The sequence below is a fragment of the Heterocephalus glaber genome, unplaced genomic scaffold, assembly GCF_053883595.1.
Source record: "Heterocephalus glaber isolate CG9 unplaced genomic scaffold, H.glaber_assembly_v1.0 deba00001547, whole genome shotgun sequence".
NCBI classification, from domain to species: Eukaryota; Metazoa; Chordata; class Mammalia; order Rodentia; family Bathyergidae; genus Heterocephalus; species Heterocephalus glaber.
This window is the reverse complement of record NW_028258340.1, coordinates 12539534-12566027: the sequence shown is the minus strand read 5'-3', so window position 1 is coordinate 12566027 and position 26494 is coordinate 12539534. Positions and strand designations below refer to the sequence as shown.

Below are 26494 nucleotides of genomic sequence, written 5' to 3'. Positions count from 1 at the left end.
GGAGATTTTCAAGATATCATAGTGCCAGTAACTCCAAGTGTTCAAAGATTGCTGTCTGAAGGCTGCTCTGCGCAGCATTTTGAGGATGTGTCTAGACCTTCTGGAAAACAGCAAAGCAGTCAATTAGTGTTACTTGCCAGAGATATAGTAAGGATGCCAAGGAGGAATTGCAATATAAGTGCCTCATACCTGATATCTCCATTACCTACTCTTAAAATCCAACCAAGCGTAGAATATTGTAACTTCTTTGTAACATTAAGACTGTTTTGTGTTAGGTTGATTATGCTTCACAGAGGAAATAGTAGGTTTCACATAAGTTTTCTTTGTGTTAAAAGCTTACATGTGATAATAAGACCTATAAAAGTCTAATATTCCAGTATTTTATTCCTCTGTGGACTAAGATCTAAATGATTAATGCTAAAGTCTCAAAATGTGAGTGGAGGGCTGGGGATGTATTCACTGTATTCAGTGTATTCAGTAACCACTGTATTCAGTGGCGCAGCATCTGCCTGTCAAGCCTGAGTCCTGATGTTTGATTCCTGGTACCAAAAAAGAAAAAAAAATGTGATTGTATCAAAACTAGCACTACCTTTAATAAATACAATAGAAATGAAGATAATAAAGTGTCAGAGAATATCACACATAGTAAGAACAGAGATTGTTCTGTAAAACCTTTGTTATATGTATATGTTGATTGAAATCTAGGGTCAATGGAATTATTCTGGATTGTGATTAAAACAGGTTGGAAAATCAGTGGTTTAGACTCTTTTAATTTTGCTCCTCTGAAGAATCTGTAGCATTTTCTTGAGCTGACTATGATCTTTTCTGAAAAATATCTGAGTAGTATACCAGGATAAATGTTTAGGCCAAAATTTTTTATTTCAATTTTCTATCTTAAACCTTAGGCAAAATTTCTAGGCCATAATTGATGGTATCCTGTTATCCTGACACATTCCTTCCCTTAAGTGCTTGATTTTTTTGACCCTAATAAACAGCCTAGAAAGCTAAATCTTAGTGTTTTATAAAATATGTCAAGTTATCTAGCAAAATCAGTAAACTTCATGACATGATGCTATCATCAAATTACTGCCAAAGGAAATACTGAAAAATGTACCTCATAGTAATAATAGAGGAAAAAATATTTTAAATATAATTTTACAAATAGTATTCTTACTATTTAGTTTCTTGGATCTCTGTATAGTATGTGTTGCTGAAAATAGTGTTACTGTTTACCAAGACTAATAAGGAAAACATATAAGGAGATTAAATTTAGGTGAAATATATTCAGTGGATAAAGAAAAATGACATATTTTATAATAATTTTCTGTACATTTTCTTCCACAGAACAATGACCTTGCTTTCACTAAAGGCTGATTATGTGTTTGTTTTATAAATCTAGGAGACCAGTTGCATTGAAATACCTATCTCTAATCCAAAAGACAAAATTATTCACATAGATGTGATATTAACAAATCCTGCCCTGAGTGGACTCCAGAAACTTGTACTGAATCCACTGGAAACTACTAAGTACATTGTGTGGTATTCTCCGGCAACTACAGGCTATAATGAAGAAAGGTATGGTTTCAGTGTGACATTGTACAGTATATTATTGCAGATCTTTTGAAACTATGCTTTTGAAATTATTTCTTTGCATGCTTTAATATAATTATTTATGATAAAATGTACTAATTTAGAGTTAGCTTTTGTTTGCTTCAGTACAAAATTATTATTTGTTGAGCTCAGTGGTTCTGCCACCTGCCTTGCAAGCACAAGGTCCCGAGTTTGATCCCGGGTACAAAAAGAGAGAGAGAGAGAGAGGGAGAAGGAAGGATGGTTCTGTGTCTTTGGATCTTCACCTTCACCTTGGACATCATCTCCTGGCTTCTAGACTCTTCAGCCTTCCATCGTAGACTCTCGGGCCTCGTGATAAGGATGCACACAGGACACTACACTGAGCTGCTGGCATTCAACTGGGTCTTTTGGATCTCCAGTGCAAATGGACCTTTGCACTCTTCCAGCTCTGACTCTGTGGACAGACACTCTCCTAGAAAGGTAACAGCATCTTTGCTAGGGGACAGGCTGGGCCAAGGTGAGGGTGTCTGGTGACAACTATATGCTGACACCTTCAGACAGGTCAGGTAGGCATGGACAATGTGAAATGGCATGCCAGCCAAAATGGAGTGAAGTTTGAGATCCCTCCTGTGTTTTGTTGGCAGCAGAGAGCTGCCCCCAGCACAGAGTAGGTGAACTTTCCAGGGCACCATAACACTGCCCCCAGTGCCAAGGAGCAGAGCTGCACCCAGTGCAGAGTAGGTGAACTATCTGGGCCATCATACCACCTCCCTCAGTGTCAAGGAACAGAGCTGCCTCCAACATAGAGGGGGTGAACATTCCAGGGTACCATACCACCGCCCCCAGTGCAGAGGAGCAGAGCTGGCCCCAGCGCAGAGTGGGTGAACTGTCTGGGCCACTGCACCATTGCCCTCAATGCTGAGGAACAGAGCTGCCCCCAATGCAGAAGAGGTGAACCTTCTGGGTGACTGTACTGCTGGCTCCAGCAACCAGGAGCAGAGCTGCCCCCAGCCCAGAGAAGGTGAACTATCTGGGCAGCCGTACCACCACCCCCAGTGCCTAGGAGCACAGTTACCTCCAATGCAGAGGAGGTGAAATCTCTGGGCTCCTGTACCACCACCCCCAGTTCCGAGGACCAGAACTGCCCCCAGCACAGAGGAGGTGAATTATCTGGGCCACCCTACCACAACCCCAGCAACGAGGAGGTGAGCCACAAGGGTGCCAGAGGCAAATATCCACCCCCCGACCCCGTTAAAATGACAAGACATGTAAACAAATCTCAAAATCAGAATCCAAGATCACCTAAAACAACCCCAAAAGGAAACAAGATGGAACAATCTGATACTCAACAACCTGGACTCTCTGAAGCGACAATAAAAGGATCTGGAAAAAATGAAATTAGAAATAATTTCTCAGATAATGCCACAGATTGTGCCCATACTGAAAGACATGATTAATAAATCTACAGAGGATGAAGGTAAAAAATAGAGGACCTGAGGAAGATGATGGAATCCCAACATAGGAAACAAACGGAATCCATAAATCAGATGCAAACAGATTTCCAGGAGATTAAAAACTCCATTGAAAGTTTATGCAGGTGCAGAATGAGCCAATGTGAGGACAGAATTTCAGATATAGAAGATAAGATTGCAATTAGTGACCAGCAGCCACTAGACCATGCACAGAGGAATAACATAAGACTGATTGGAGTCAATAAAGAAACAGGAGAGAGGGCAGATGACATAAAACAACTATTCACACAAGTGATGGCAGAAAACTTCCCAAGCAGGGGAAAAGAACTTGACGTACAGATAAGTGAATCATACATGACTCCAACTAGCATTGATCAAAATAATCTACATATGGCCATATAACTGTTAAGATTCCAGAAATCCAACAGAAGAACCAAATTCTACAAGCAGTTAGAGAAAAGAAACAGTTCACATACAAAGGAAAGCCCATCAGAATGACAGCAGACTTCTCAACACAAACCCTCAAGACAACAAGAGCTTGGTGTGACATATTTCAAGACCTAAAGGAAAACAGCCTCCAAAACAGATTGATATACCCTGCAAAATTATCTTTCAAAATTGATGGAGAAACAAGATACTTTTATGACAAAGAGCACCTTAGGAACTTCATGAATACCAAACCAGCACTCCAAAAAATTTTAGACAATATCCTAGGAAAGGATGAGAATCACAACCCCAGGAAGACCAGCAGAATGAATACGTTGGGCGGGACAAGAAATTAAATGCAAAGGGGGAGAATCCAATGAAAAGAAAAATTCATGACAAGATAAGTCAATACATATCAGTTAAAAGCATCAATATTAATGGTTTCAGTTCACCAATCAAAAGAAATACACTGGCAAAACGGTTATTGAAGCAAGATCCAATAATATGCTGCATGCAAGCAACATAATTTAAAAAGAAACTCATAGACTGAAAATTAAAGGATGGAAAACAATACTCCATGCAACAGGAACCTGAAAAAAAGCAGGACTAGCAATCCTCTTTGCAGATCGAGTGGATTTCAAACCAACACTGATTAAGAGAGACAAAGAAGGACACTACATCCTTGTAAAGGCAATAATTCAACAGGAAGAGATGACAGTCATAAACATGTATGCACCAAACACTAGTGTGCACAACTACATAAAATAAATACTAATGGACACGAAAAATCAAATAGGCACTAATACAATTGTAGTGGGGGACCTCAATACCCCACTGTCACAATTACATAGATAAACTAGACAAAAAATAAGGAATGAAATACTAGAACTCAATCAAACTCTTGAACAAATGAACTTAACAGATGTTTACAGAGTATTCCACACCACAAAATCAGAATACACTTTCTTTTCAGCTGCACGTGGGTCATTCTCCAAAATAGACCACATACTCACTCATAGAACATGTTTAAGTAAGTGAAAGTAATTGAAGTTATCCCCTGTATATTATCAGACAATAGTGTAATGAAATTGGAGATCAATAGCAAAAGAAACCACAAGAATTTCATAAATATGTGGAAACTGAACAGCACACTTCTGAATAACCAATGGGGCACAGAGGAAATTGAAGAAATCAGACAGGTCTTACAATTAAATGACAGTGATAGTACAACATGCTAGAATATATGGGACACAATGAAAGCAGTCTTATGAGGGAAATTCATAGCAGTGAATACTCATATTAGGAAAACAGAGCGAGCCAAATTAAACAACCTGATGCTGAACCTCAAGCTTCTAGAGAAAGAAGACCAGGACAAACCCAAAGCTCATACAAGAGAAGAAATTATAAAGATCAGGGCAGAAATCAATGCATGGAGACTAAGAGAATGATACAAAAAATCAATGAAGCCAAGAGTTGGTTCTTTGAACGAATAAACAAAATTGACAAACCCTTAGCCAACCTTATCAAAAAAAGGAAAGAAAAGGCCCAAATCCATGCACGTAGGAATGAAAAGGATGAAATTATAAGGGACCCAGCAGAAATCCAGAGGATCATCAATACGTACTTTGAGAAACTATGTGCCAATAAGATGGAAAACACAGAAGAAATGGACAGATTCCTAGATACGTTTGAATTACCAAAGTTGAAAAAGACCTAAAAATTCTCAAAAACCCAATATCAATCAATGAAATTGAAAACATAATTAAAAACTTACCAACTTAGAAAAGCCCGGATCCTTATGGCTTCAATGCTGAATTCTACAAGACGTTTAGAGAGGAACTACTGCCACCACTTTTTAAACTCTTCAATGAACCTGAAAGGGAAGCAATACTCCTGAATTCATTCCTGGAAGCAAGCATCACCTTGATCCCCAAAGCAGAGAATGACCCAACCGAAAAAGAGAACTAAAGACCAATCTCATTAATAAACATAGATGCAAAAATCCTTCATACAATACTGACAAATAGAATGCAGAAGTTCATCAAGAAGATCATACACCCTGACCAAGTGGGATTCATCCCATGGATGCAAGGATGGTTCAACATATGCAACTCAATCAATGTAATACACAATATCAATAGAGCCAAGGACAAAAACCATATGATCATCTCAATAGATGCAGAAAAAGTATTTTGCAAAATCCAACACTCATTTATGATAAAAATCCTATAAAAATTGGAATTAGGGGCTGGGGATTTATCAGTGGTTCTGCCACCTGCCTTGCAAGCGCAACGTCCCGAGTTTGATCCCTGGTACCAAAAAAGACAAAAGAAAAAAAAATTGGAATAGATGGTCTCTACCTCAATCTGATAAAAGCCATCTATATAAAACCAACAGCAAAAATCATAGTAAATGTTGAAAAACTGAAATCCTAAACACTAAAATCAGGAACAAGACAAGGATGTCCACTGTCACCACTCCAGCTCAATATAGTCTTGGAAACATTAGCCACGGCAATTAGACAAGAGAAAGAAATAAAAGGAATAAAGATAGGAAATGAAGAAGTCAAATTGTCATTATTTGCAGATAACATGATATCTATATAGAAGACCCCAAGAACTCCACCAAAAGTCTTCTAGACTTAATAACCAAATTCAGTATAGTAGCTGGATACAAGGGCAACACACAAAAATCAATAGCTTTCTTCTACATGAACAATAGACTCACTGAGACAGAAAGGGCAAACAATTCCTTCACAGTAGCATCCAAAAACTGAAATACCTAGGAATCAACCTAACAAAAGAAATCAAAGACCTCTTCTCTGAAAACTATAACACTCTGAAAAGAGAGATTGAAAATGATATCAGAAATTGGAAAGACATCCCTTGCTCCTGGGTAGGAAGAATCAACATAGTTAAAATGGCCATACTTTCAAAACTGCTATATAGATTCAATGCAATCCCAATTGAAATCCCAGCAGCATACTTCACAGACCTTGACAAAACAATCCAAAAATTTATTTGGAACAAGAAGCGAGCTACAGTAGCAAAAGCAATTCTAGGCAACAGAGACATTGCAGGGGGTATCACAAGCCCCAGTTTGAAAGTACACTACAAAGCTACTGTGATAAAAACAGCGTGGTACTGACAAAGAAACAGACCTGAGGATCAGTGGAACAGATTGCAAGTTGCAGAAACAACTCCACACACACTCAGCCACCTCATCTTTGACAAAGGAGCCAAACACCCTTACTGGAGGAAAGATAACTTTTTAAATAAATGGTGCTGAAAAAATTGGATTTCAACTTGCCAAAGATTAAAACTAGATCTATGTCTCTCACCTTGCACTAAACTAAAATCTAAATGGATTAAATATCTAAATATTAAAACAGAAATGGTGAACTGGCTAGAAGAGTAATTAGGTAGAGCTCTTGAAGACATTGGTGTAGGAAAAGATTTTATGAACAAAACCTCAGTTGTCCGTGATCTAACACATACAATCAACAAATGGGATTTCTTCTTATTGAAAAGCTTCTGGATGGCAAGAGAAACCACCAACAGTGTGAAGAGACAACCCACAATGTGGGCAGTAATTTTCACCTGCTTTTCCTCAGACAAAAGTCTACAATCTCAAATCTACAAAGAACTTAAAAAAATCAGACCTTCCAAATTTAAAGACCCAATCCAAAAATGGGGATCTGAAGTGAACAAACATTTCTCTGACAAGGAAGTAGAAATAGCAAATAAGCATATGAAAAAATGTTCAACATCACTGGTTATTCAAGAGATGCAAATGAAAATAATGCTGAGTTTCCACATCACCCCAGATAGAATGGTTTCTATCATGAAATCAACAAATAACAAATGCTGGCGGGGCTGTGCGGAAAGAAGAACGCTGCTCCTCTGCTGGTGGGAGTGTAGACTGGAGCAACCACTGTGTTTTGGGGTTTTTTTTTTGGTACCAGGGATCGAACTCAGGACCTTGTGCTTGTGAGGCAGGCGGCAGAACCACTGAGCTAAATCCCCGGCCCAGCAACCACTGTGGAAATCAGTATGGAGATATTTCAAAGGACTAGGACTGGAAGTCCCATTTGACCCAGCTATTCCCCTGCTGGGTATCTTCCCCAAAGAATTAAAAGAATCATACCAAAGTAATAAATGTGCACCCATGTTCATAGCAGCAGAATTCGTGATAGCTAAAACTTGAAAACAACCCAATTGCCCACCAACTGGAGACTGGCTGAAGAAAATATGTTTTTTTTAATGAAATGGAGTATTACTGAGCCATAAAGAACAAGAAACTAGAGACATTTATAGCTAAATGGATGCATATTGAAGCCATACTCTTAAGTGAAATAAATAGGACAAGTGTAAATACCAATAGTTTCTCTACTGTGAGAATCTGAAAGTGTAAATAAGGACTAAAAGGTATAATAGATAATGTGAAATAGGAAGAAAAGGCACAAAAGGGAATGGGAAGTGGGAGGGGAAGGGGAAAGGAAAGAAGGGAATGGAATTAATATGAGAAAATGGAAACATGGAAACAAAGTCTTTGTAAATAGGGAGGGATGGAGGGATTGAAGGGAGAGCAGGGGAATGGGAAAAAAATGAGAACCAAGAGAGATTATGTAAAGGTGCAAATTTCTAATGATGAATGTCATTATATTGTATACCTAAAAAATATCAGTAAAATTAATTTTAGAAATTATTATTTGTTAGCATATGAAATTAATTCCTAAATTTCTCTTTTGACTTCCTGTTTCACTTCACTTTTCATTAAATAAATATTTCTGAGTGCAATAACTGAAAAAAGTGAAAATGATTCCAAGAGGACTAGGAAATAGACTCTTATTTCCTTGATAAAAATTATTTCGTATATATTTTTCTGAAGTAAATATAAATCATTCATTTAGAAGAAATGGAGAAAACTAAATTACAAATGTTGTGCCATACTGAAAATATACATATGCATACAAATTTACACATGTGCAAATATTGGGACAAATATTAATGATGCAGTGTGCTTATAGCATGATGTTTTTGAAAATCTTTCTTTGCAGTATATGTTCATATACATATACACATAAAAACATGGCTCATATGGTAATGGTTAACTCAAAAATTTATTAAAACAAATTTATTTGTTTCAATGTTAATATCCAAATTATGTGAGTGTCTTTGCAAGGAGCAATCAAATAGATGGTAAATACTACTGCTGGGTGCCATCCAAGGGAAAGGCAGGCATGCCAATACTTTTAAGGTGCATCCTAAACCACCTTATTCACCAGATTTGGCACTGTATGACTTCTGGATCCTCCCCAAAGTCAAAATAACCATAAAAGTAAACATTTTTAATTGATTTGGGATGAGGCCATCATGACAGCTCAACTAAAGACTCTCATGAAAGAAGAAATCCAGAACTGCTTAAGAAAGTGGCAAAAACATAGGATAAATGTATTAAAACCAACAGAGAGCATTCTGACGGGGATTAAGGCCAATAATTCATTTACTGTAATAATTTTTTAAAATTTTTCTTTCTTTTAAAAAATTCATTGTTTATTGGTACATTTTAGGTATACAATATGATATTATTCATCATCGGGAATTTGCACCTTTACATGATATATCTTGGTTCTTATTTTTCCCCCATTCCCCTGCTCTCTCTTAAACCCCTCCACCCCTCCCTATTTGTGTTTGTTTCTGTTTATTTTCTTTTTTCTTATTTATTTCCTTCCCTTCTTTCCTTTCCCCTACTACTCCCACTTCCCATTCCCCTTTGGACCTTTTCTAATTTTTATTTTCATTTTTATTAGTACATGTTTGCAATACATAATTATTACATTCATTTTATGGAGTTTGTCTATGTATATAACACAGATTATTTCTTTTTGTCTCCTCATCCTCTTCTCTCCCCAGCTCATCTTTCGGTACTCTTTCCATTTGCCAAAGTTCTATCTTCTTGTTTTTTTTCTTTTTAGTTCTGGGGATCAAACTTGGGACCTTGTGCTTGAGAGTCAGGTGGCAGAACCACTGAGCTAAATCTCCGGCCCTCTGTCTTTTATTTATTTATATTTTTAAAATTTTTTTGGCATTGGGGATTGAACTTGGGTCCTTGTGCTTGCGCAGCAGGCGGCGAAACCACTGAGCTAAATCCCCGGCCCAGTCTTTTATTTTTGATCACTGAATTATTTATACTTTGGGTTTCTCATGTAAGAAAAACCATGCAGTATTTAAATTTGTGTGTCTGATTTATTTCACTTAACATTATGTACTCAAGGTGCAAGCAATTTCCTACAAATGACCCAAATTTAGGTTCTTTATGAGAAAGTACTACTTCATTTGGTATAAATATCACATTTTCTTTATCCAAGCTTCTGTGGGTGGACATATAGGCCCTTTCTGAGGTTTAGCTATTTTGAGTTGTGGTATATTTTTATTAATTTTTAAATTAAAAGAAGATAGCAGAGCTGAGATGCTAGCCCAGTTATCCATTGAAATTACCATGGTCTCTGTGCTCTCAGAACTGAGCACATGCTGATTACACAGAAAGATCTCTAGAGCCATATGACATTTACTAGCCTTTACATGAAAACGCACATGCATTCATCCCAACGAACTAAATTTAGTCTAATGAAGGTTAAAAATCAGCACTATTTTCTGTTACTTCTTAAGACATTCATTTAAATTATTCATGTTTAAACATTTTCTCTTATTTTAACACACATTTATTAAACAGATATTAATGACATCCATGTTTTGTTGAATAATGAAGTGATTTTATCTTCAAAAAGTGAAAAATTTAAAATGACATCCACCATAAATATAGAATATGTCACAGTGTAGTTGTCAAATACTGTATTTCAAAGCAACTATTTCTACCAATTTGAGATTTTTTTCTTCAAAGTTTATTATACAAATTAAAACCACTAACAAGATTTTGCATATTTCTCTTCACCAGCATTATTTTTCAGCCTGAAATGGGTGAAGAGTTCTGGTGTTTACTGAAATTAACCACTGAACTTCCAAAAAGAAAGGAAATACCGGAAATATACTGTGACCTTGGAAAGTAAGTTCTGTTTAATAAAAAAATTACTTTATTTAAGAAAAAAGTCTAAGATATAACAATATTGGTATAATGTATTTAATGATTTAAAACAAGAAATAGATATATTTCTAGTGGAAATCTTGACAAGGCAAGCAAATCAGGGCTTAGTAAGTGAAGAATTGTATTTAAAAGGATTGTTGAAAGGGAGGAAAAAGGATTAATTGTAATAGGCAAATGCTTCCATTCCAGAAATCTGCAATGTTCCATCTCACAAAATGAAACAGAAAAATAATTTTTTATAAGGTAAAAGAGAGGAAAGCAGATATAAACAGAATCTTAACAGTGAAAGTTGGACAACTTGACAAATGATAAATTCTCACATCACAAATGGGCCTTATCAAACCATTCATGGTTTTCTTTTGATTTTTAATTTTTGGTACCTTGTGTTGAACCTATGACCTCATAAATTCTAGGAATAAACTCTATCAGTGAAGTATAACCACAGCCCTCCTATTCTTTTATGTGCCATACTTCATTTATTTTCATTCTTGTAAAAATTGTTCTTGTTATTGATGGACTTGTAGGTTGTTTCTGGATTTAGTATATTATGAAATGTGTTGTTTATAACATTTTATATATCTGTAGCACATGTGATCTCATTTTTGTCAGACATAAACAGGAGGATGCACTATATGTTGCTTGTGGCATGGATTTATTTAAATTTAGTAGATAAGAACAAAGTATTATAAACTGACTGTACCTATTTACATTCCCAATAGCCATGTCTGAATTGTTGCTTCATATCCTCAAGAATATAAGTATTGTGAGAATAATTTTAACTATTTTGATTTTTGCTAAGTGCTATCTCATTGTATTTGTAACTTACATTTCCTCATAGATATTGCAGTTGGGTACAGTTATATAATTTTTGAAGACCATTTTGACATAGTCTTTTGAAGTGATTATATCTTTTCACCATTTTTTCTGATTTGTCTGTATTTTCCTTTTTAACTTAAAGATTTTTCTATATTTTGGATATAAATTGTGTTAGTTATTTTTCTCTCATTGCTGAGACAAAATACCTGACACTCAGAGTTGGAGGGGAAGGGGTTTATTTGGCTTACAGTTTGCAGAGGTTTCAGTTCATAATCGCCTGGCTCCAAGGCAGGGATGACAGACAGGCATCACAGAGGAGAAACAACATGGCGCGCACACAGTAGCAAGGGCAACAAGAGGGCTTCAGTTCATGGTGGTGGAAGACAGCAAAAGCAACAAGAGAGAGAGCTTCACCTTCTCTTTCTGCCTCTTTTATCTTTTTCAGACTACTTAGGGTGGATAGCACTCAGGCCCTTAATCCTAGTGCCCTCAGGCCTAACCCCACCATGAGTCAATCACAGGATCTAGATTTAAGTACCTCTGGAAAAGCATGAGGCTTTGGGGAAACATCAAAATATCAAGCCATAATGTAAATCACTGTGAATTATATATGTTGTAAGTACATTTTCTTGTACTGTAGGTTACATTTTAAAATTTGTTAGAGAGGTCTTTTAAAAGAAAATAAATGCTTAGTTTTAGCAAATTTATCTGAACAATCTTTTTTGTTGCCAATTGTTTGTTTCTCTCAAGATCATTACCATCCACTATGTCATTTCCTGAACAATTTATTTTTTATACCTATCCTACCCAGATCCACTATCTAGCTAGCATTAATATCGGAGTGTGAGAATAACATGAGGTAGGAGATCAATACATTCATTAACTCAAGACCCTGGTCATAGCAGCTTGGGCCAGAGTATTGGCAATATTATGGTGAAAGTGTACTTTGCTATCTAATACCATGTGATATATAAGAGAAACAGAAATGCCTGGATAACACTAAGTTTATTGACCTGAAAAGCTAGAGCAAAAAGTTTACAATAACTGGGATAGAGAGAACTACACAAAGACCTAGTTTAAGGTTAGATATCTAGAATGCTAGCCCTGATATTTAAGGTAACTATCAGACATAAGAATAAGTAGAAAGTTGAGTAAAAAGCCTGGAATGCAGTAGAGACAATCAGTTTGGAGATACATATTTAGTTCTTCCTTGCTTTGTAGTGAGTAGAAACAGTAATGATTAAACAATAGAATTATGTACTTGCATTTCTAAGACAGAGACATCCTTAATTATGCTCCACAGTTGACCTTAGAGATTATTATTAATGAAATTTAGAAAGATAGGTAGGAGTCATTTAATAAATCCCTGGTAGAATGAAATTAAATCATGTCAGCTCCCCAGGATCTTTTGCATACTAGAGGAATATTTTGCTTCATAAATTTTATAATAAATGCATTTTTTCCAGTGGTTTGTGATTATTTTCTCATCACTTGGATTCTGTATGATCTGCTTATAATTTTTTTTTGTTTTGAAGGAGCATAAGAGTTGGAAGAAGTTGATAACAGTAGGACAGAGTGTCCATGTATGCTTTATTCTGTAATTAGTTTTAAACATGCTACATCTTGGTTCACATTAAAATTAACTTTTTTGTTTTTCATTGTTCATATTTTAAATTTTCTCATTCTATTCTATATTAACAACCTTGAGGCAGTTTTGATGAAACAATTTGTCATGACTGTGAAGAAATATGGAACTGTGCTCGCTTCAGCAGCACATATACTAAAATTGGAAGAAATATGGAACTCACAGGGAAAGTAATAAATTATTAAACTCTTAAGAATTTTAAATTTGTTCCTAAATTATGTATGTATCAACAATCCTCAATACATGCTTCTATGATCTACAGTCCTCATTGCTAATATATTGGAAAACTAGCACATAAGAAACTATTAGATTAAATTTAAAAACCTTTTTATTGGATTAACAGTGAACCAAGCACCTCTTCATATTTTTTTATGTGATTCACTGGCAATCAGTCTTTCTTGCTTTCTGCATCAATCCCATTTCAAATGTCATCAAGTTATATTAATCCTCTGCAATGAAATTGATTTTAATCTCTACAAAGCTAACACTGTTTTTCATGTGTTCATTAGTGAATATTTTGAAATAGAGTGTGCATCATTTCATAATTACAGCTTGCATTTGCAGAACATCAATTTTAATTTTATTTTGGAAATCAATTGTTTTATTTATAAAGAAAATATAAGTCAAGTTATAATTATGGGTATTTTTAGTGTACAATTTGTACCAAATACATTTTATTTGGAATTGAGCCTCTGTAGCTCAGCTGTAACCTTCTTGAACTTGGACTCATCCTTCTATCTGCATGGTAGATATTTAATTAAATGTACTACAGGCTTATTATCTCTCAGCAAAGCTCCCTGCTGTGTATTTATCTCATTTAGTGTCCTCACCTTGTAAACAGCCATCCAAGCCATGACTTTAAAATTCTTTTGACTGTCTCACACTAAGAAATCTATTTTGTTTTTCAACCTAGAAATCATAAACACACACACACACACACACACACACACACACACACACTTGAAATGGGAGCATCATGATCATTACCTACTCATATCAAGTGTGATAAACTGTGATGTTAGTTGCCATATTTATTCTCCTTATGTTTTTGTATTGTGAGCAAAAATACAAATAACATAAAATTAACTGTTTTAAAGTAGACAATTCAGAGGCATTTACTACCTTTGCACTGTTTTTGCAACCATCACTTCTATCAACTTCTAAAACCTTTTTATCACTCCAAAAGGAAACTATCTATTAAGCATTTGTTACAACTACCCCATCCCACCCCCTGCCTCAGACCCTAGAAATACTAATTTGCTTTCTGGCTATATCTATTTAGATATTACATAAAATAAGATCATACAAATATGACCTTTTTTGTTTGGCTTCCATTTTAGTATGTTATCGCACTGCTTTGCTACTTAAGGAATTAATCTGACAGTCCATTACTGGGCCATTTACATGCTCTATAGGCCCATATATAGACCATCCTTTTTCTTGTCCCTTCTTCCAAACACAGACATCAACCAATTTGCATTCTTTTTCCCAGTCCATATCTCTGGAAGCTCTTGTCTCTATATTTCTATTGCTCAGGTCCTCATGCCTTCAACTGGATTGTTATACCACAATGATTATAATTAGTGTCTGTGCCTCGCTTCTATTCTCACTACAGTTCATTTTCCAACTTGTATGTACTGTGTGTGTATTTGAGAATGTCATACTTCTACTTAAAATAACAAATAAATGCACAAATGAATAAGTGCTCCAGCTTCTTTTACTGCCTTCAAAATAAAATGAAAGTGTTTTAGCTTGGTGTGCGAGACTCTTCACATTCTTTTGTTGTTGTTTTTTTTTTTTTCGTCTTGTTATTCAACCCTAGTCTAGCCACCACTATTAGATCTGACAGTGGGCCATTTTTATCTTTGCTGTCCTCAGGGAGTAAGTAAACTTACTATGTAATGAGCTTTTGCCAGTCCTGATTCAAAACCATAGGTTTCTCCACACATTAAAAAGATTTTGTATTTTAATAAAATGAGACTAATGGATGCAGATCTTAGTTTTCACTTTAATTGATAAGAACAAGTATGAGACTCATTTTAACTGAATGTAGATCCTCTTTGGGAGAACATTAAAAGTTTTCTGCAAAGTATACTTGACAGTTGCAGATTTTTCTAATTCTTACATATGTTTCAACTTATTTATAAGATCTTATATCAAATACCTGATAGTGAAAGGTGATGTAAGTCAGAATATTAATAAGAACATTTAATATGTCTTGCTCAGAAGAAGGTTGCTTAAAAATCCTGTATTTGATTCCTTAGGGTTAAATATCCAAGAACCTCTCAAAATTAGATTTTAAAGCACTAAAGAAATGTTCTTAATTTTCTCAATTTTGTTTTGTTGCTACATGGAAACTTTTGATTTTGTCTTTTATGGGAATTGAGTTTTGTTGCATAATCAATAAAGAGAATGAGACACAGAGATTATTTTAAAAGCAATATGCCAAATTGCACAAATCAGCAAAATGTATTTGTTGAAAACAAATATAAATTGAGCTAGTGCCACACCACGTGAAGTAATAACCTGCTTCAGACTGAGGTTTAAATGCTGGTTATTTTTGAAATAAATTTCGGCAATGTACATATAGTTTTAAAGAGATGATAAATTGAATTTAGGAAATTAAGAGCTTTATTTACTATCATTAAAATTTTTATCTCTAGTATATGAGCAACTTGTGAAGCAAAATAAAATAGAAATAGCAGAAAGGATCATCTTCATTTAGTGTATTTTTTACATTATTTATTCATAACCAAACACAAGGCATGTACTTGCAACTTGATTGTTTAAACAAATGTAAGGGTGCCAAACATAAACACTTCAATTTCAATTAATCACCAGCTGTTCTTGAAACTAATCTAGTCATGAGAAAATGTTAAAATTATGGGGCTCTGAGCTGAAATATAAATCACTAAAATGAGTTAAAATCCATAGCATTGCATCATATATGTGCAACAAATTTGCCTCTCAATGATATTTGAACAACTTGTTTATTTTCTTGTAGTAGCACAGATAACTAGTTTGAGAACATTTTGTTTATAGTTTACTATGATATGCTTTATGAGAAAACTTGTTTCCTTTATAATATACAACTGCGTTGGCACATACCTGTAATCCTAGCACTTGAGAGATTGAGGCAGGAGAATTACTATGAATTTGAAGTCATATGGGCTACTCTGTGCGTTCAAAACTAGCCTGAAATACATAGTGAGATTCTACCTCAGAAAACCAAAGTAATAATGATAATAATATATGAAGTAGATACTAACCAAAAAAAGATGGTAAATCTGTCATGAATTTTAATTTACTTTACTTACTATAATTAATGAAAATGTGATTATTTTCATGAAATTATTTTTCATATGTATCTGGAGAAATAAATTCACTGTTTACAAAGTTTTCAATTTGTAACTGAGAATTATGAAACTAATATATAATATTCTCCTCATGGATCACTATATGCATATATATTGTGTAATAAGAAAATTGTTTATTTCAAACAGTTTGAATTAATGAATTGAATTCTACTCTACAAGTATTGCTATTCTTCTCTGTCCTAGGACCCTAATATGAAAATTAATAATATATATTTCCTAATGAGTCTCTTATTTGTATTAAAAATTTGACTTCTAAATATTTTAATCCTAATTATCTTGCATTATAAGCCAGAAATACTAGAGCAATAGATAAGGGAATCTGTAAATATCTAAAATTACTCTATTATGATTCCATCCTTCAATAGTACAGAATGATCAAAACCTATGAGAAATTATGATTGATTGAAAATTATGAGCCCTCTTTATTATTCTTTGCTTTTAGCATAAGTAGCAGTCGTATTTTTTAGCATTTGCTTATTATCAATTTGGATTTTGTTAATATTATGGATGGAAATTTTGTGTATATATTGTTATTATTGCTCTTAGACTATGTTAGATTTTTTGGCTGGGTTAGAAGTTACACAGTACTGAATAAACATTGCTCCTCAAACTGTAGTATATTCAAATATTCAATATGGAATAACATTTGGTCTCTATAATACAGAACCAGGGATGAATTTGTATAAATTGATTTATCTTTATTCACTACATAACTGTTCTTATTTTGAGATTCATAAAATTCATCACACTAGATTCCTAGGGCTACCTTAACAAGCACTATAAACTGAGTTGCTTAAGAAAGTATAAATGCATTGTCTTGGAATTGTGGTGGCTAGAATTTCAAAATCAAAGTGTCAGAGCTGAAGCCTGTAAGAGAGAATATTTCTTGTTTCTTTTATCTTTTTGTGATTGCCATTAACTTTGGGCTTTTCTGGACTTGTACATATATCACTCCAATGTCTACATCCATTGTCACTTGAATGTCTACTGGATTAAAAAGTCCACCCTACTCCAAAATGATTTCAGTTTAACTTAACTCAATAACAGATAATATCACATTCTGAGATGATGAAGGTACTGGGAGTTAGAATTTCAACATTTTTAATGTTACAGAACTTTATTGGTCATTATGACTAGTTGGCATGTATAGAAGATGTACACCATTTTATTTTTTAATCTGTTTTGAGTAAAATCTTTTTTATTTTGAATGATGTTTGTTACACAGTCAAAATACAACACTATACCTCATAAGGATGTACAATTATTGTATGTCAATTTATCTTTTGAGAGGCTATAATTCAACCTGTATTGGTCAAGCATATGGAATTATCACTGAACAACTTTGTAAATACCAGCAATTTTACTCTTTGTTTTTCCCCCCAGGCATGTCATTCAGACCATTCCCTTATATAATCCTACACATGAAACTTTGGAATTGCAAGTAACAAACAGTAATCCTGGAAATTTTGTCCTGGAAATTAACAGAACATTACCAGTAAGTACATTTAGAAAGTGATGAAACCTACTGGTACTACAGCATTTTCTAATTATTACTTTAGAACATATGCAGAGTATTATTTGAATTATTAGTAAGGATTTAAATATTGAAAATTTAAAAAATATACTTTTCTATTATATAATTTCTCCATGAGTTTCAAACTATCATGAAAACAATATTATGCTAATTTGTAACCTTTGAGAGTATGTATGCTAAAATGATGCTCATTATCCTAAATTTTAAATAAACTGGTTGTATTTTTATTTTTCATGATTTTAGTAATCACTTTCTTACAATAGTTGCCCAGTAATATGACTTTAACTCAGGAGTCATTACATATTTCCAGTGTCCCAAGAGATCAGGTCATCTCTACCCCTTCTACATTCCCTGCTGCCTATATACATTTCTAGGCAGTGCTAACAGCTCTGCCCCATCACCTCCATTCTTGCCTCTACCTCAGTTTCTCATATTTGTGCCCTGGGAAAGACTAGAGTCAAAGCAAAGGATGAACCTAAATTAGATTTTTTCTTCCTTCAAGTTACAAAACAAGGTAACTATAGTTTAACATATCTTTCTGTTTCCAAAATATAGGACTCAATTATTTGTGATGAATGGGAAACAACATACGTTCAGATAAACATCAAAATGATATTTCCAGGCTGGGCAAGGTACCACATGCCTGTGGTTCACCACTCTGGAAGCTGAAGCAGGGGGATCACCTGAGCCCACAAGTTCAAGGCCAGCCAGGGCTACAAAGCAAGGCCTTTTATGTAAAAAAAAAAAAAAAAAAAAAAGTCATGGAAAAGTTATTTCCCACAGTTTATTTTCATCACACGACCTTACAATGAATCATAGAGGTCTGCTAGCAGATATGATATTTAAATTAAGGCTTTACTGTTTGGTGTTAATAGACTTTGACAAATTTACACTTGTATTTCTTTGTCTCTTGACACCTATTTCTTGGCAATAACTGATTGCAGAATATAACATCATGATATGAAATTACTTAATTTTCATTTTTGTTTGTTTTGAGACAGAGTCTCACTATGCAGTTAGTTCAGGCTGGCCTTGAACTAACACTGTAGCCTAGGCTGGCCTCTAGCTTTTGGTGATCCTTCTGACTCAGCCTCCTTAGTGCTGGAATTATAGGCGCGTGCCCCCATGCTCAGCTCTGAAATTACTTCTTAATGGTAATAATGTGGCAAATTAGAAATAATTAATTATTTTATCCCTAAAATTGGTGTATACACCTCAAAAACAAGTAGTTTAAAAATTATTAAAATGTACATACATGATTTTTATTCAACACCATATTTTCCTAAATTATATGGAACATGGGATTCAGGATATAGTTTATATATAACATGAGTAAGTTGTGTTTTCATATTTTTTATATTTCTGCTTTTAGAGAAGAGTCTAATGTATGGTCTAAAGGAAAATAAATGCAATATAGCTCCTGCAATTTAAATAACAAGATGGATTCTCTTTTATCCATATAAGTGTGCACTACCATGCCTGGCTCCAAACTGTATCTCTCTCTCTTTTTTTTTTTTTTGGTACTGGGGATTGAACTCAGGACCCTGCACTTGCAAGGCAGGCGGCAGAACCACTGAGCCAAACCCCCGGCCCCAAATTGTATCTTTTAAGATCGTGTTATTCTCTTTTTGTCTCATATTCATGTGAATTCTGGTCCACTCAACTGTCACAAGAATATCTTTCCTTCATGAACTATGATTCAGTGTAAATCCTACATTAGAATTAGTTATATAATGAGGCTTGCAATAAAATGTTTTAAAGTTTCAAAGTAGTTCTCCATTTAACATATTCATTATACCCCATTACGCAAACAAGTAAAGTTACTGCAAATTAAATTCTTAAAAATGATGTTTATCTTTCTAGGACATATATTCTTCATGAATTTCAGTGAGATTTAGGTATAAATAAAATTTTGAATTGAAATGCTGCTTGATTGTATACACTTGCTCAATTTTTCCCACATGCCTATACCATATGTTTATAGAAGTGGAATTTGAGAATACAGAGGCCAAAGCATTAAACTAAATCATTTTAATTAACTGAATTAAACTCCAAGTTAATGTAGTATCTTGTTTCCTTCTTTCTCCCTCCTTCCCTCACTTTCTCACTTTGTCTTTCTATAGAAACAGATGTATATATACACAGAGATATAGCTACATACTTACCTATCTATAGCTGTAGAGAGAATAAACAATTTTTCATATATGCTAAGTTAAAAGGATATGTAAAATTCATTTTTTGCTAAGCCTAATGATGAAACTAATTTACACATCTAAAGCATTTATTTATTAACTGATAAACCCAAAATATTGGATGGATTAAAGAGAAGGCCAGTCTAAGATAAAATTATTTGCTGCAATAAACTATACATATTTAATTAGGAAAGTGACTTTGTTGTAACTATTAAAGTAAATTTTCACTTGCAGTTCGTGGTCATAATTGCATTTGATTGAGCATCAAATGCTGTATTTTACAAGGATTGAATGATGCTACTAGCAATTTTGCTTTTTCAAAGTTTATTTTTGCAAATATATTAGTATAAAACAATTGACTTACTTTTCAGACATGTGCCACTTATTATATTGTTCTGTAAGTGTCGATATTAGATACTGTATTATTTCCATTGTAATATACACTGGGAATGATGCATACTGCTTGCTGTAGTTTCCATTTGTTATTTTGATTTCATAAGACACCCAAGTCTTCATTATATTGTGATAGAGTCATTGGTTTCTTGCACTATGTGTAAAGAACTAATTCAAACTCTTAATGTACATAACAGCAGGTCATACCTTGAGTGTGTAGAGAAAGTTTTCCACTAAAGAGGAAAACTTTAGTGCACATTAAAAAATCATGTCTTCCATCTATACTTTAAACAGTTCGTTGTTTTTGACATTGCCAGGGCTACAAGTTAAGTTCCTAGGAGCTTGACATGTACCATGGAATGGTAAATAAGACATGGGCTTAAATAAAATCCACATTTCTGTGGATTTAAAAGGATATAATCCATCTTTTAACCCTGATTTAAGAGGATATAATCCACTTTTTAATCCTGACTTCCTTTTATGCTGTGATTAAGTTCACATTGTTTGAGGGAAGAACATGCCATAAGAACCACTTCTGGGCTCTTTTATCAGTATTCCAAGAGAAGGTTTACTGAGAAAAAATAATGTATGTAAGACCACACATTTATCACACAAACATCAACTTTGCATATACCTAGCAACAGAGATGCCATCTGAAAGAAAAATGTTGACTTTTGTTTCTCTTTTGCTTCTTTCTAAATTTACGTAGCTGATTATACTTCCTCACTCCACCAAAGAGGTAACAGTTTACTTTTATCCTTCTGCACTTGGAAGAGCTGGTCATGAAACTTGTATCAACTTCTTCTGTGCTCAGGTATGATAAAGACTATTCTAGGACTAAGTCAAGCTAATGAAATTTCAAAATACATACATAAGTAATTCCAATTTATTCATTTCACATCTTTTCAAGAAAAAGAAATTCATTGTAAATCATTACATAAATATACATTTGAAAATACAATATACATTATCTACTCACAAGAACCTAAATAAGGTAATTTTATATCTTTGGATCTCTTAAATGAAGGAGAGTATATGCGCAGATTTAAAAGATCAATATTTTAGTGTAAATATCAAATCATTTCTATATATGTTAATTTTCAGACTTCAGTTTTATTATTTAAATTTACATGAAAAGAATGAAATGTAGATTGAAGTCTTGCAAATACTGTTACTTCTGCAATTTCATTTTATTTGTACAGTGTCTAATTAATTTTTAAAAACCATTGAGCATTACTAAATGTGCGCTTTCTCTCTCTCTCTCTCTCTGTAAGAAATGTCTCAACTCATTCACACCACAGCCCAATAAAACAAGTAATGTTAACAGTACTTTTTATGGATCAGAAATCTAAGACACAGAGAAATTAAGATCAGGAGCCTAGTAAAAGGTTGAGCGGAGAACTAAATCCAGTGTAGCCACTATTACATAAGATAATAAAACCTTCATTATATGGTAATGGAGTAATTGGCTTCTTTCATAATCTCAAAAGAGATAATACGAACTCCTAGTGTACAGAACATCAGGTCACACTTTGAGTGTGGATATATTAGGGTAAAGGGAAAAATTTTAGTGCACATTTTACAAAAATGTGTCTTCTGTCTATGCTTGGAAATAGTTAATTTCTTTTGACATTGCCAAGGCTACCTGGTAGGTACCATAGGATTGTGCAATAAACTATGAGCTCCTAAATAAAATGCATATTTTTACTGTCATCTTCATGGCTTTCACAGCTACTTACAGTTTTTCAAACCTAATGTAACTGTAACTTATATCCTCATAAGTAAGTATAAGTCTATTACTGCTAATTAAAAAATATATATTTTAAATTTATTATAATTTTTCCTCCCTCAAATGTGAATGGGAAGGAAAATAAATAGGGAAATATACTTCATATTCTAGAGGATATTGAAGAAGTCACAAAAGCCTTACTTACCTCTCAGTGTCAGTGGAAATAAATATAATGCAGGGATCCACATGTCTGTGCAGGGTCTGTGGAAGACAAGTATCCTCTTCTCAAAAATGTATTGTAGTTTATTTTTAGAAAAAAAAAACTGTTTTGAGGCTGTTAAATTTCTTAAATGATAACATGACCTGAAACAAAATTATGAATTTATGTTTGATTCTCAAAACTGTTTAAAAAATTTAACAGTAATTCTCATGCAGAGAGAAAAATTTAGTGGGTATTATTTTCTTTGAAGTAAATAATTTTAACAAGGTCTATCTTTTAAAGAACTGCTTCAGAGCAGGCTTACAACTTCCAAATTTTAATTATTGAGGCCACTTTAGTTGCTTACATTTCTGATGGAAATTGTATCTATATAAGGATAGTCTTGCATATCAACAGGATTACTGTCAGTTTGGCATACTAATTGCTTTAGAATACTCTACAGTAATGATGAACCTTTTAGAGCTTTCAGTGATACAAACAGCCTGCTGTAGCATGCGTGCCATAGTTTCACCACCCCACGAAGTTGAAAGTTAAATTCTGTATCAAACACATGAGAACTCAAAGAAGTAAGCAATCACCTTAAATCTTTTTTGAATCAGCTTATCTCAGTCACTCTGAGTATCTCCTCCCAAGCTGTAGCAGATCTCTAAGGATTCATTTATAGTTAGACTTGAATCAATAATTCATCTGTTTAACTACTGGATCAAGACCTCTTCAACCTTTTCAATACACCTTTCCCACCTTTGTGATTTTTCTTGCCCTTTTTACCTCTAAATGACTCAGATCTTCCTTTTTATTTAATTTATCCAGTTGATGTCTTTTGCAAGCAAAACCTGTTCATCATAAAGTATTAATTGAGTGAACTTTTTAAAAAACAGTATATATTATGTATGAGCAAACATATAAAGAATACATTTTTAAAATAAAGCTTTAGAGTCTATTTTTCCAAGTCTGAGAATTCGGGCTAACATTTTACCATTAGAAGGAAACCCACATAGATTTATATACCCCTCTTTCCATTTAAATGTTTAAATCTACTTGAACTGACATGCACAGCTGAGTAGCTGATTAATCTAAAATCAACTAATGACAGTGCTTATAGGATAAACTTAATTTCCAATTGTGTCTCTTGGCTAGACTGAGGGAAATAGCTGTGGTGAATAATCTACTTTGTTTCTGGCTTATATCCATGTGATGAGCCCTGTGTCTAAAATCTGACTTTGAACTCAAGTTGTGTCGATTTTGAATCTTGAAGTTAAATTGACTGAGACATCACATTGAATATTATGAATTCATTATATATCAGACGTAATGATATTACATTACTGCATAACAGAAGAGAAACAGTTGTAAGCAGCATATGTGGCAATTGAAACTTTTTAGTCTCAAATATTATGTTCTTAGATTTTTTCTTAGATGTTTTATTATTTAATAGGTGCCTTTGTTTCCTTCATACTTGATTATCATTTCCTCTCAATATTAGAATAGCAAAAATGAAAGATGAAAAATCAAAACAGTTTTATAACTCAGCATGAGTCTGTGACCTTTGCAGGCTGCATCTATGGAATCTGCATCTCTTGAGTCTGCGTTCCGTTAATTCTGTGGAGCCCAGCTCAGTATGCAAGCCAGATTTACAATCTTTGATCTCCATTTACTTTCTCTTTTAGGATTCTCAGATTTGAATCTTTAAAAGTTGTACTATTGGTCATTTAGAACAAGGTTTAGATAAATATAAGCTAAAAGTGATGCTCTTTTTAATGTACATGTTTGCTGGGTTATTTTTAAATTTTCCTCTCTGAACCCAAGTGGATAATTTAATCAATGTTATGACAACTGTAACTAGCACAAAATGACAGTACTACTGGATTATCTAGTTCAGTGAAAAGAAAGTTTGTGATATTATCTGTTTGTTTCTCCTGGGTAGACCTCTTGTCAGTCCGTATCTTGTACTCTGTGTAACTACTTTGAAGATGATACACAGTGTGTTAACTTTGGTTACTCCTATTTTGATGTAAATTTTGTTTTATTTTCTCATAAAATAAAAAAAATGGCGGGGTTCAGCTTAACATAAAGACTCCAGTATTTCAATCCAATTGAAGAAATATGGAACATTACTTTTTTGTAGTTTGGGTCATTTCAAAGGTTTAAAGTAAAGGGGTTTCATTTGTCAGTTATGTAAAATCAAGTTAGTATGTACTGATTAGAAGTGTAGCAAATTTATATTATGCTATTGCATTCTAACAATAATATAGCATTTGAAAACAACATGCAGATACAATTTTCCTTTAATCCCTCCTACTAATAAACAGCATTTTATGGATTTCCTCTGATTGCTTATCCTAATTTTAAGCATTCCTAAGCAAGTTTCCTTCTGTTATTGGTATTTAAGCTTAGGAATATCTATGTAGTGAAGTTAAAAGATTAAAAACTAGAACGATTCATCCATAACATCAACAAAGTAGTGCAGAAGTAGAAGATATCTAGAACTGAATATAAACCTGCTGTACATTCAAGTCATTTTTATTATAAACAAATACATATAGAACATTTGCAGGCAGAGTTTTGCAGGCTTGTGGAACCTGAGTCAAAACAATAACCACATGCAATCTTGTTCACATAACTCTGAGCCATTTTTCTATTTCATATGATAACAGAAAATGTATTATATTTGATGATGAGGATACATATATGGCATACAGTTTTGCACACTTCATTTTAATAGAACTTTAGTCTGTGCTTCACCTTCTTTGTCTTCATTTGAAATTCACCCTGAAATTTTGGAAACTCCATGTAGTGTTCAGTACTCAGCTTATTAGACAAATTGGTTTCAAAGAATTTTGAACAAAAATGGAAAGTTTTACATTAAAGATTATCTTTTACATTATTATAATAACTTTATATGCATTGCAATATGTGGCAATTTGCATGTTGGTTTTATTGCCCTCATCTTATTCAGTGTAATAACACTGATAATGATTTTTCAGTAAAATCAAAAAGAATTTGGAAATGAAAAGAAAGGTAAAAAATACATATTAAATGTCAACAACAGAACTTTTCATACCTGCCAAAAATTTTATATGTTACACTTATTAATGTTGCAAATGAAATGTATGCAGTTAGGATAATTATGTTATAAATATTTACCTTCAAACAGTTTGAAGAATGGAAATTCTACCTCCTTGGAGTAGGACTATTTCCCCAGCCTATAGAAATAGCAGAAATGACCACATGCATTGGTCATCAGTCATCCATCATTATACCTTTCAAAAATCCCACCAAGGAAGATGTGTCTATCAACATCATTCTAACAAGTGAGTTGTTTTTCTCACATTTTTAATATTATTTTGTAGATATTAATCAAACTTGGCTTTAAATAGAATCAAAACATCTTGTTATAAAAGAGAAAAATATGGAGGGATAGATGAAATATCTTCATGATGGTGGAGAATTAGGTAGTTATGTCCTCAATTAGTCTCTTCCAATTTTATCTGTAAGCCCAAATACTGTATATAAGTTAGTCAATCCGTAAGATTCTTTTTTATTTTTTAATTTTTTGTGGTACTGGGGATCGAACTCAGGACCTTGTGCTTGCAAGGCAGGCACAGTGCCACTGAGGTAAATCCTGGGCCCATGTAAGATTCTTATTGGTATTAAATATAGCAATGCTTATTCTTCAAAAGTTTATAGAAATTCTAGTGTTAGAATTTTGTTTTCTCCCTCTCTTTTCTTAGTAAACATATTGGGATTAAATTTTGGTTCCCACAACTCTTGTCTCTTTTTTGTCATATTCAAGATGCAGGCTTTTAAATTAAAGTGTGTGGAGTTTTTAATCACTTCATATTTGGCGCCTAAATATTGTGAGTCCAAACAAAAAATGAACTAATTATGAGTTTTCTGAAATGTATTTTAAGTATACTTGTAGATATTACCAATTTGCCTTTTCAACTATTATTACTACTACTAAAATTACTAGCAGTATAATTTTTGGGTTATAGAATATATATATATATGTAT

General features: G+C 33.7%; 1 protein-coding gene across 17 annotated transcripts in view; it reads left to right on the top strand.

Annotated features, from left to right (window-relative positions):
- Cfap47 (cilia and flagella associated protein 47) overlaps positions 1 to 26494 on the top strand; it is a 512210-nt gene that overhangs the window by 320911 nt on the left and 164805 nt on the right. For 14 of the 17 annotated variants that reach the window (XR_015442441.1, XM_087189881.1, XM_087189880.1 and 11 more), the window contains 5 exons: positions 1400 to 1575; positions 10428 to 10535; positions 17796 to 17907; positions 21241 to 21345; positions 25635 to 25791. Coding sequence is in view for 14 of the 17 variants with exons in the window: in XM_087189881.1 (XP_087046007.1) it covers positions 1400 to 1575; positions 10428 to 10535; positions 17796 to 17907; positions 21241 to 21345; positions 25635 to 25791 (658 nt within the window). In the remaining 3 variants the exon portion in view is untranslated. Of the gene's footprint in view, positions 1 to 1399; positions 1576 to 1888; positions 2053 to 10427; positions 10536 to 11835; positions 12006 to 17795; positions 17908 to 21240; positions 21346 to 25634; positions 25792 to 26494 lie in introns of those variants that run through there. The other 3 variants (XR_015442442.1, XM_087189877.1, XR_015442443.1) reach the window with 3 other exon arrangements.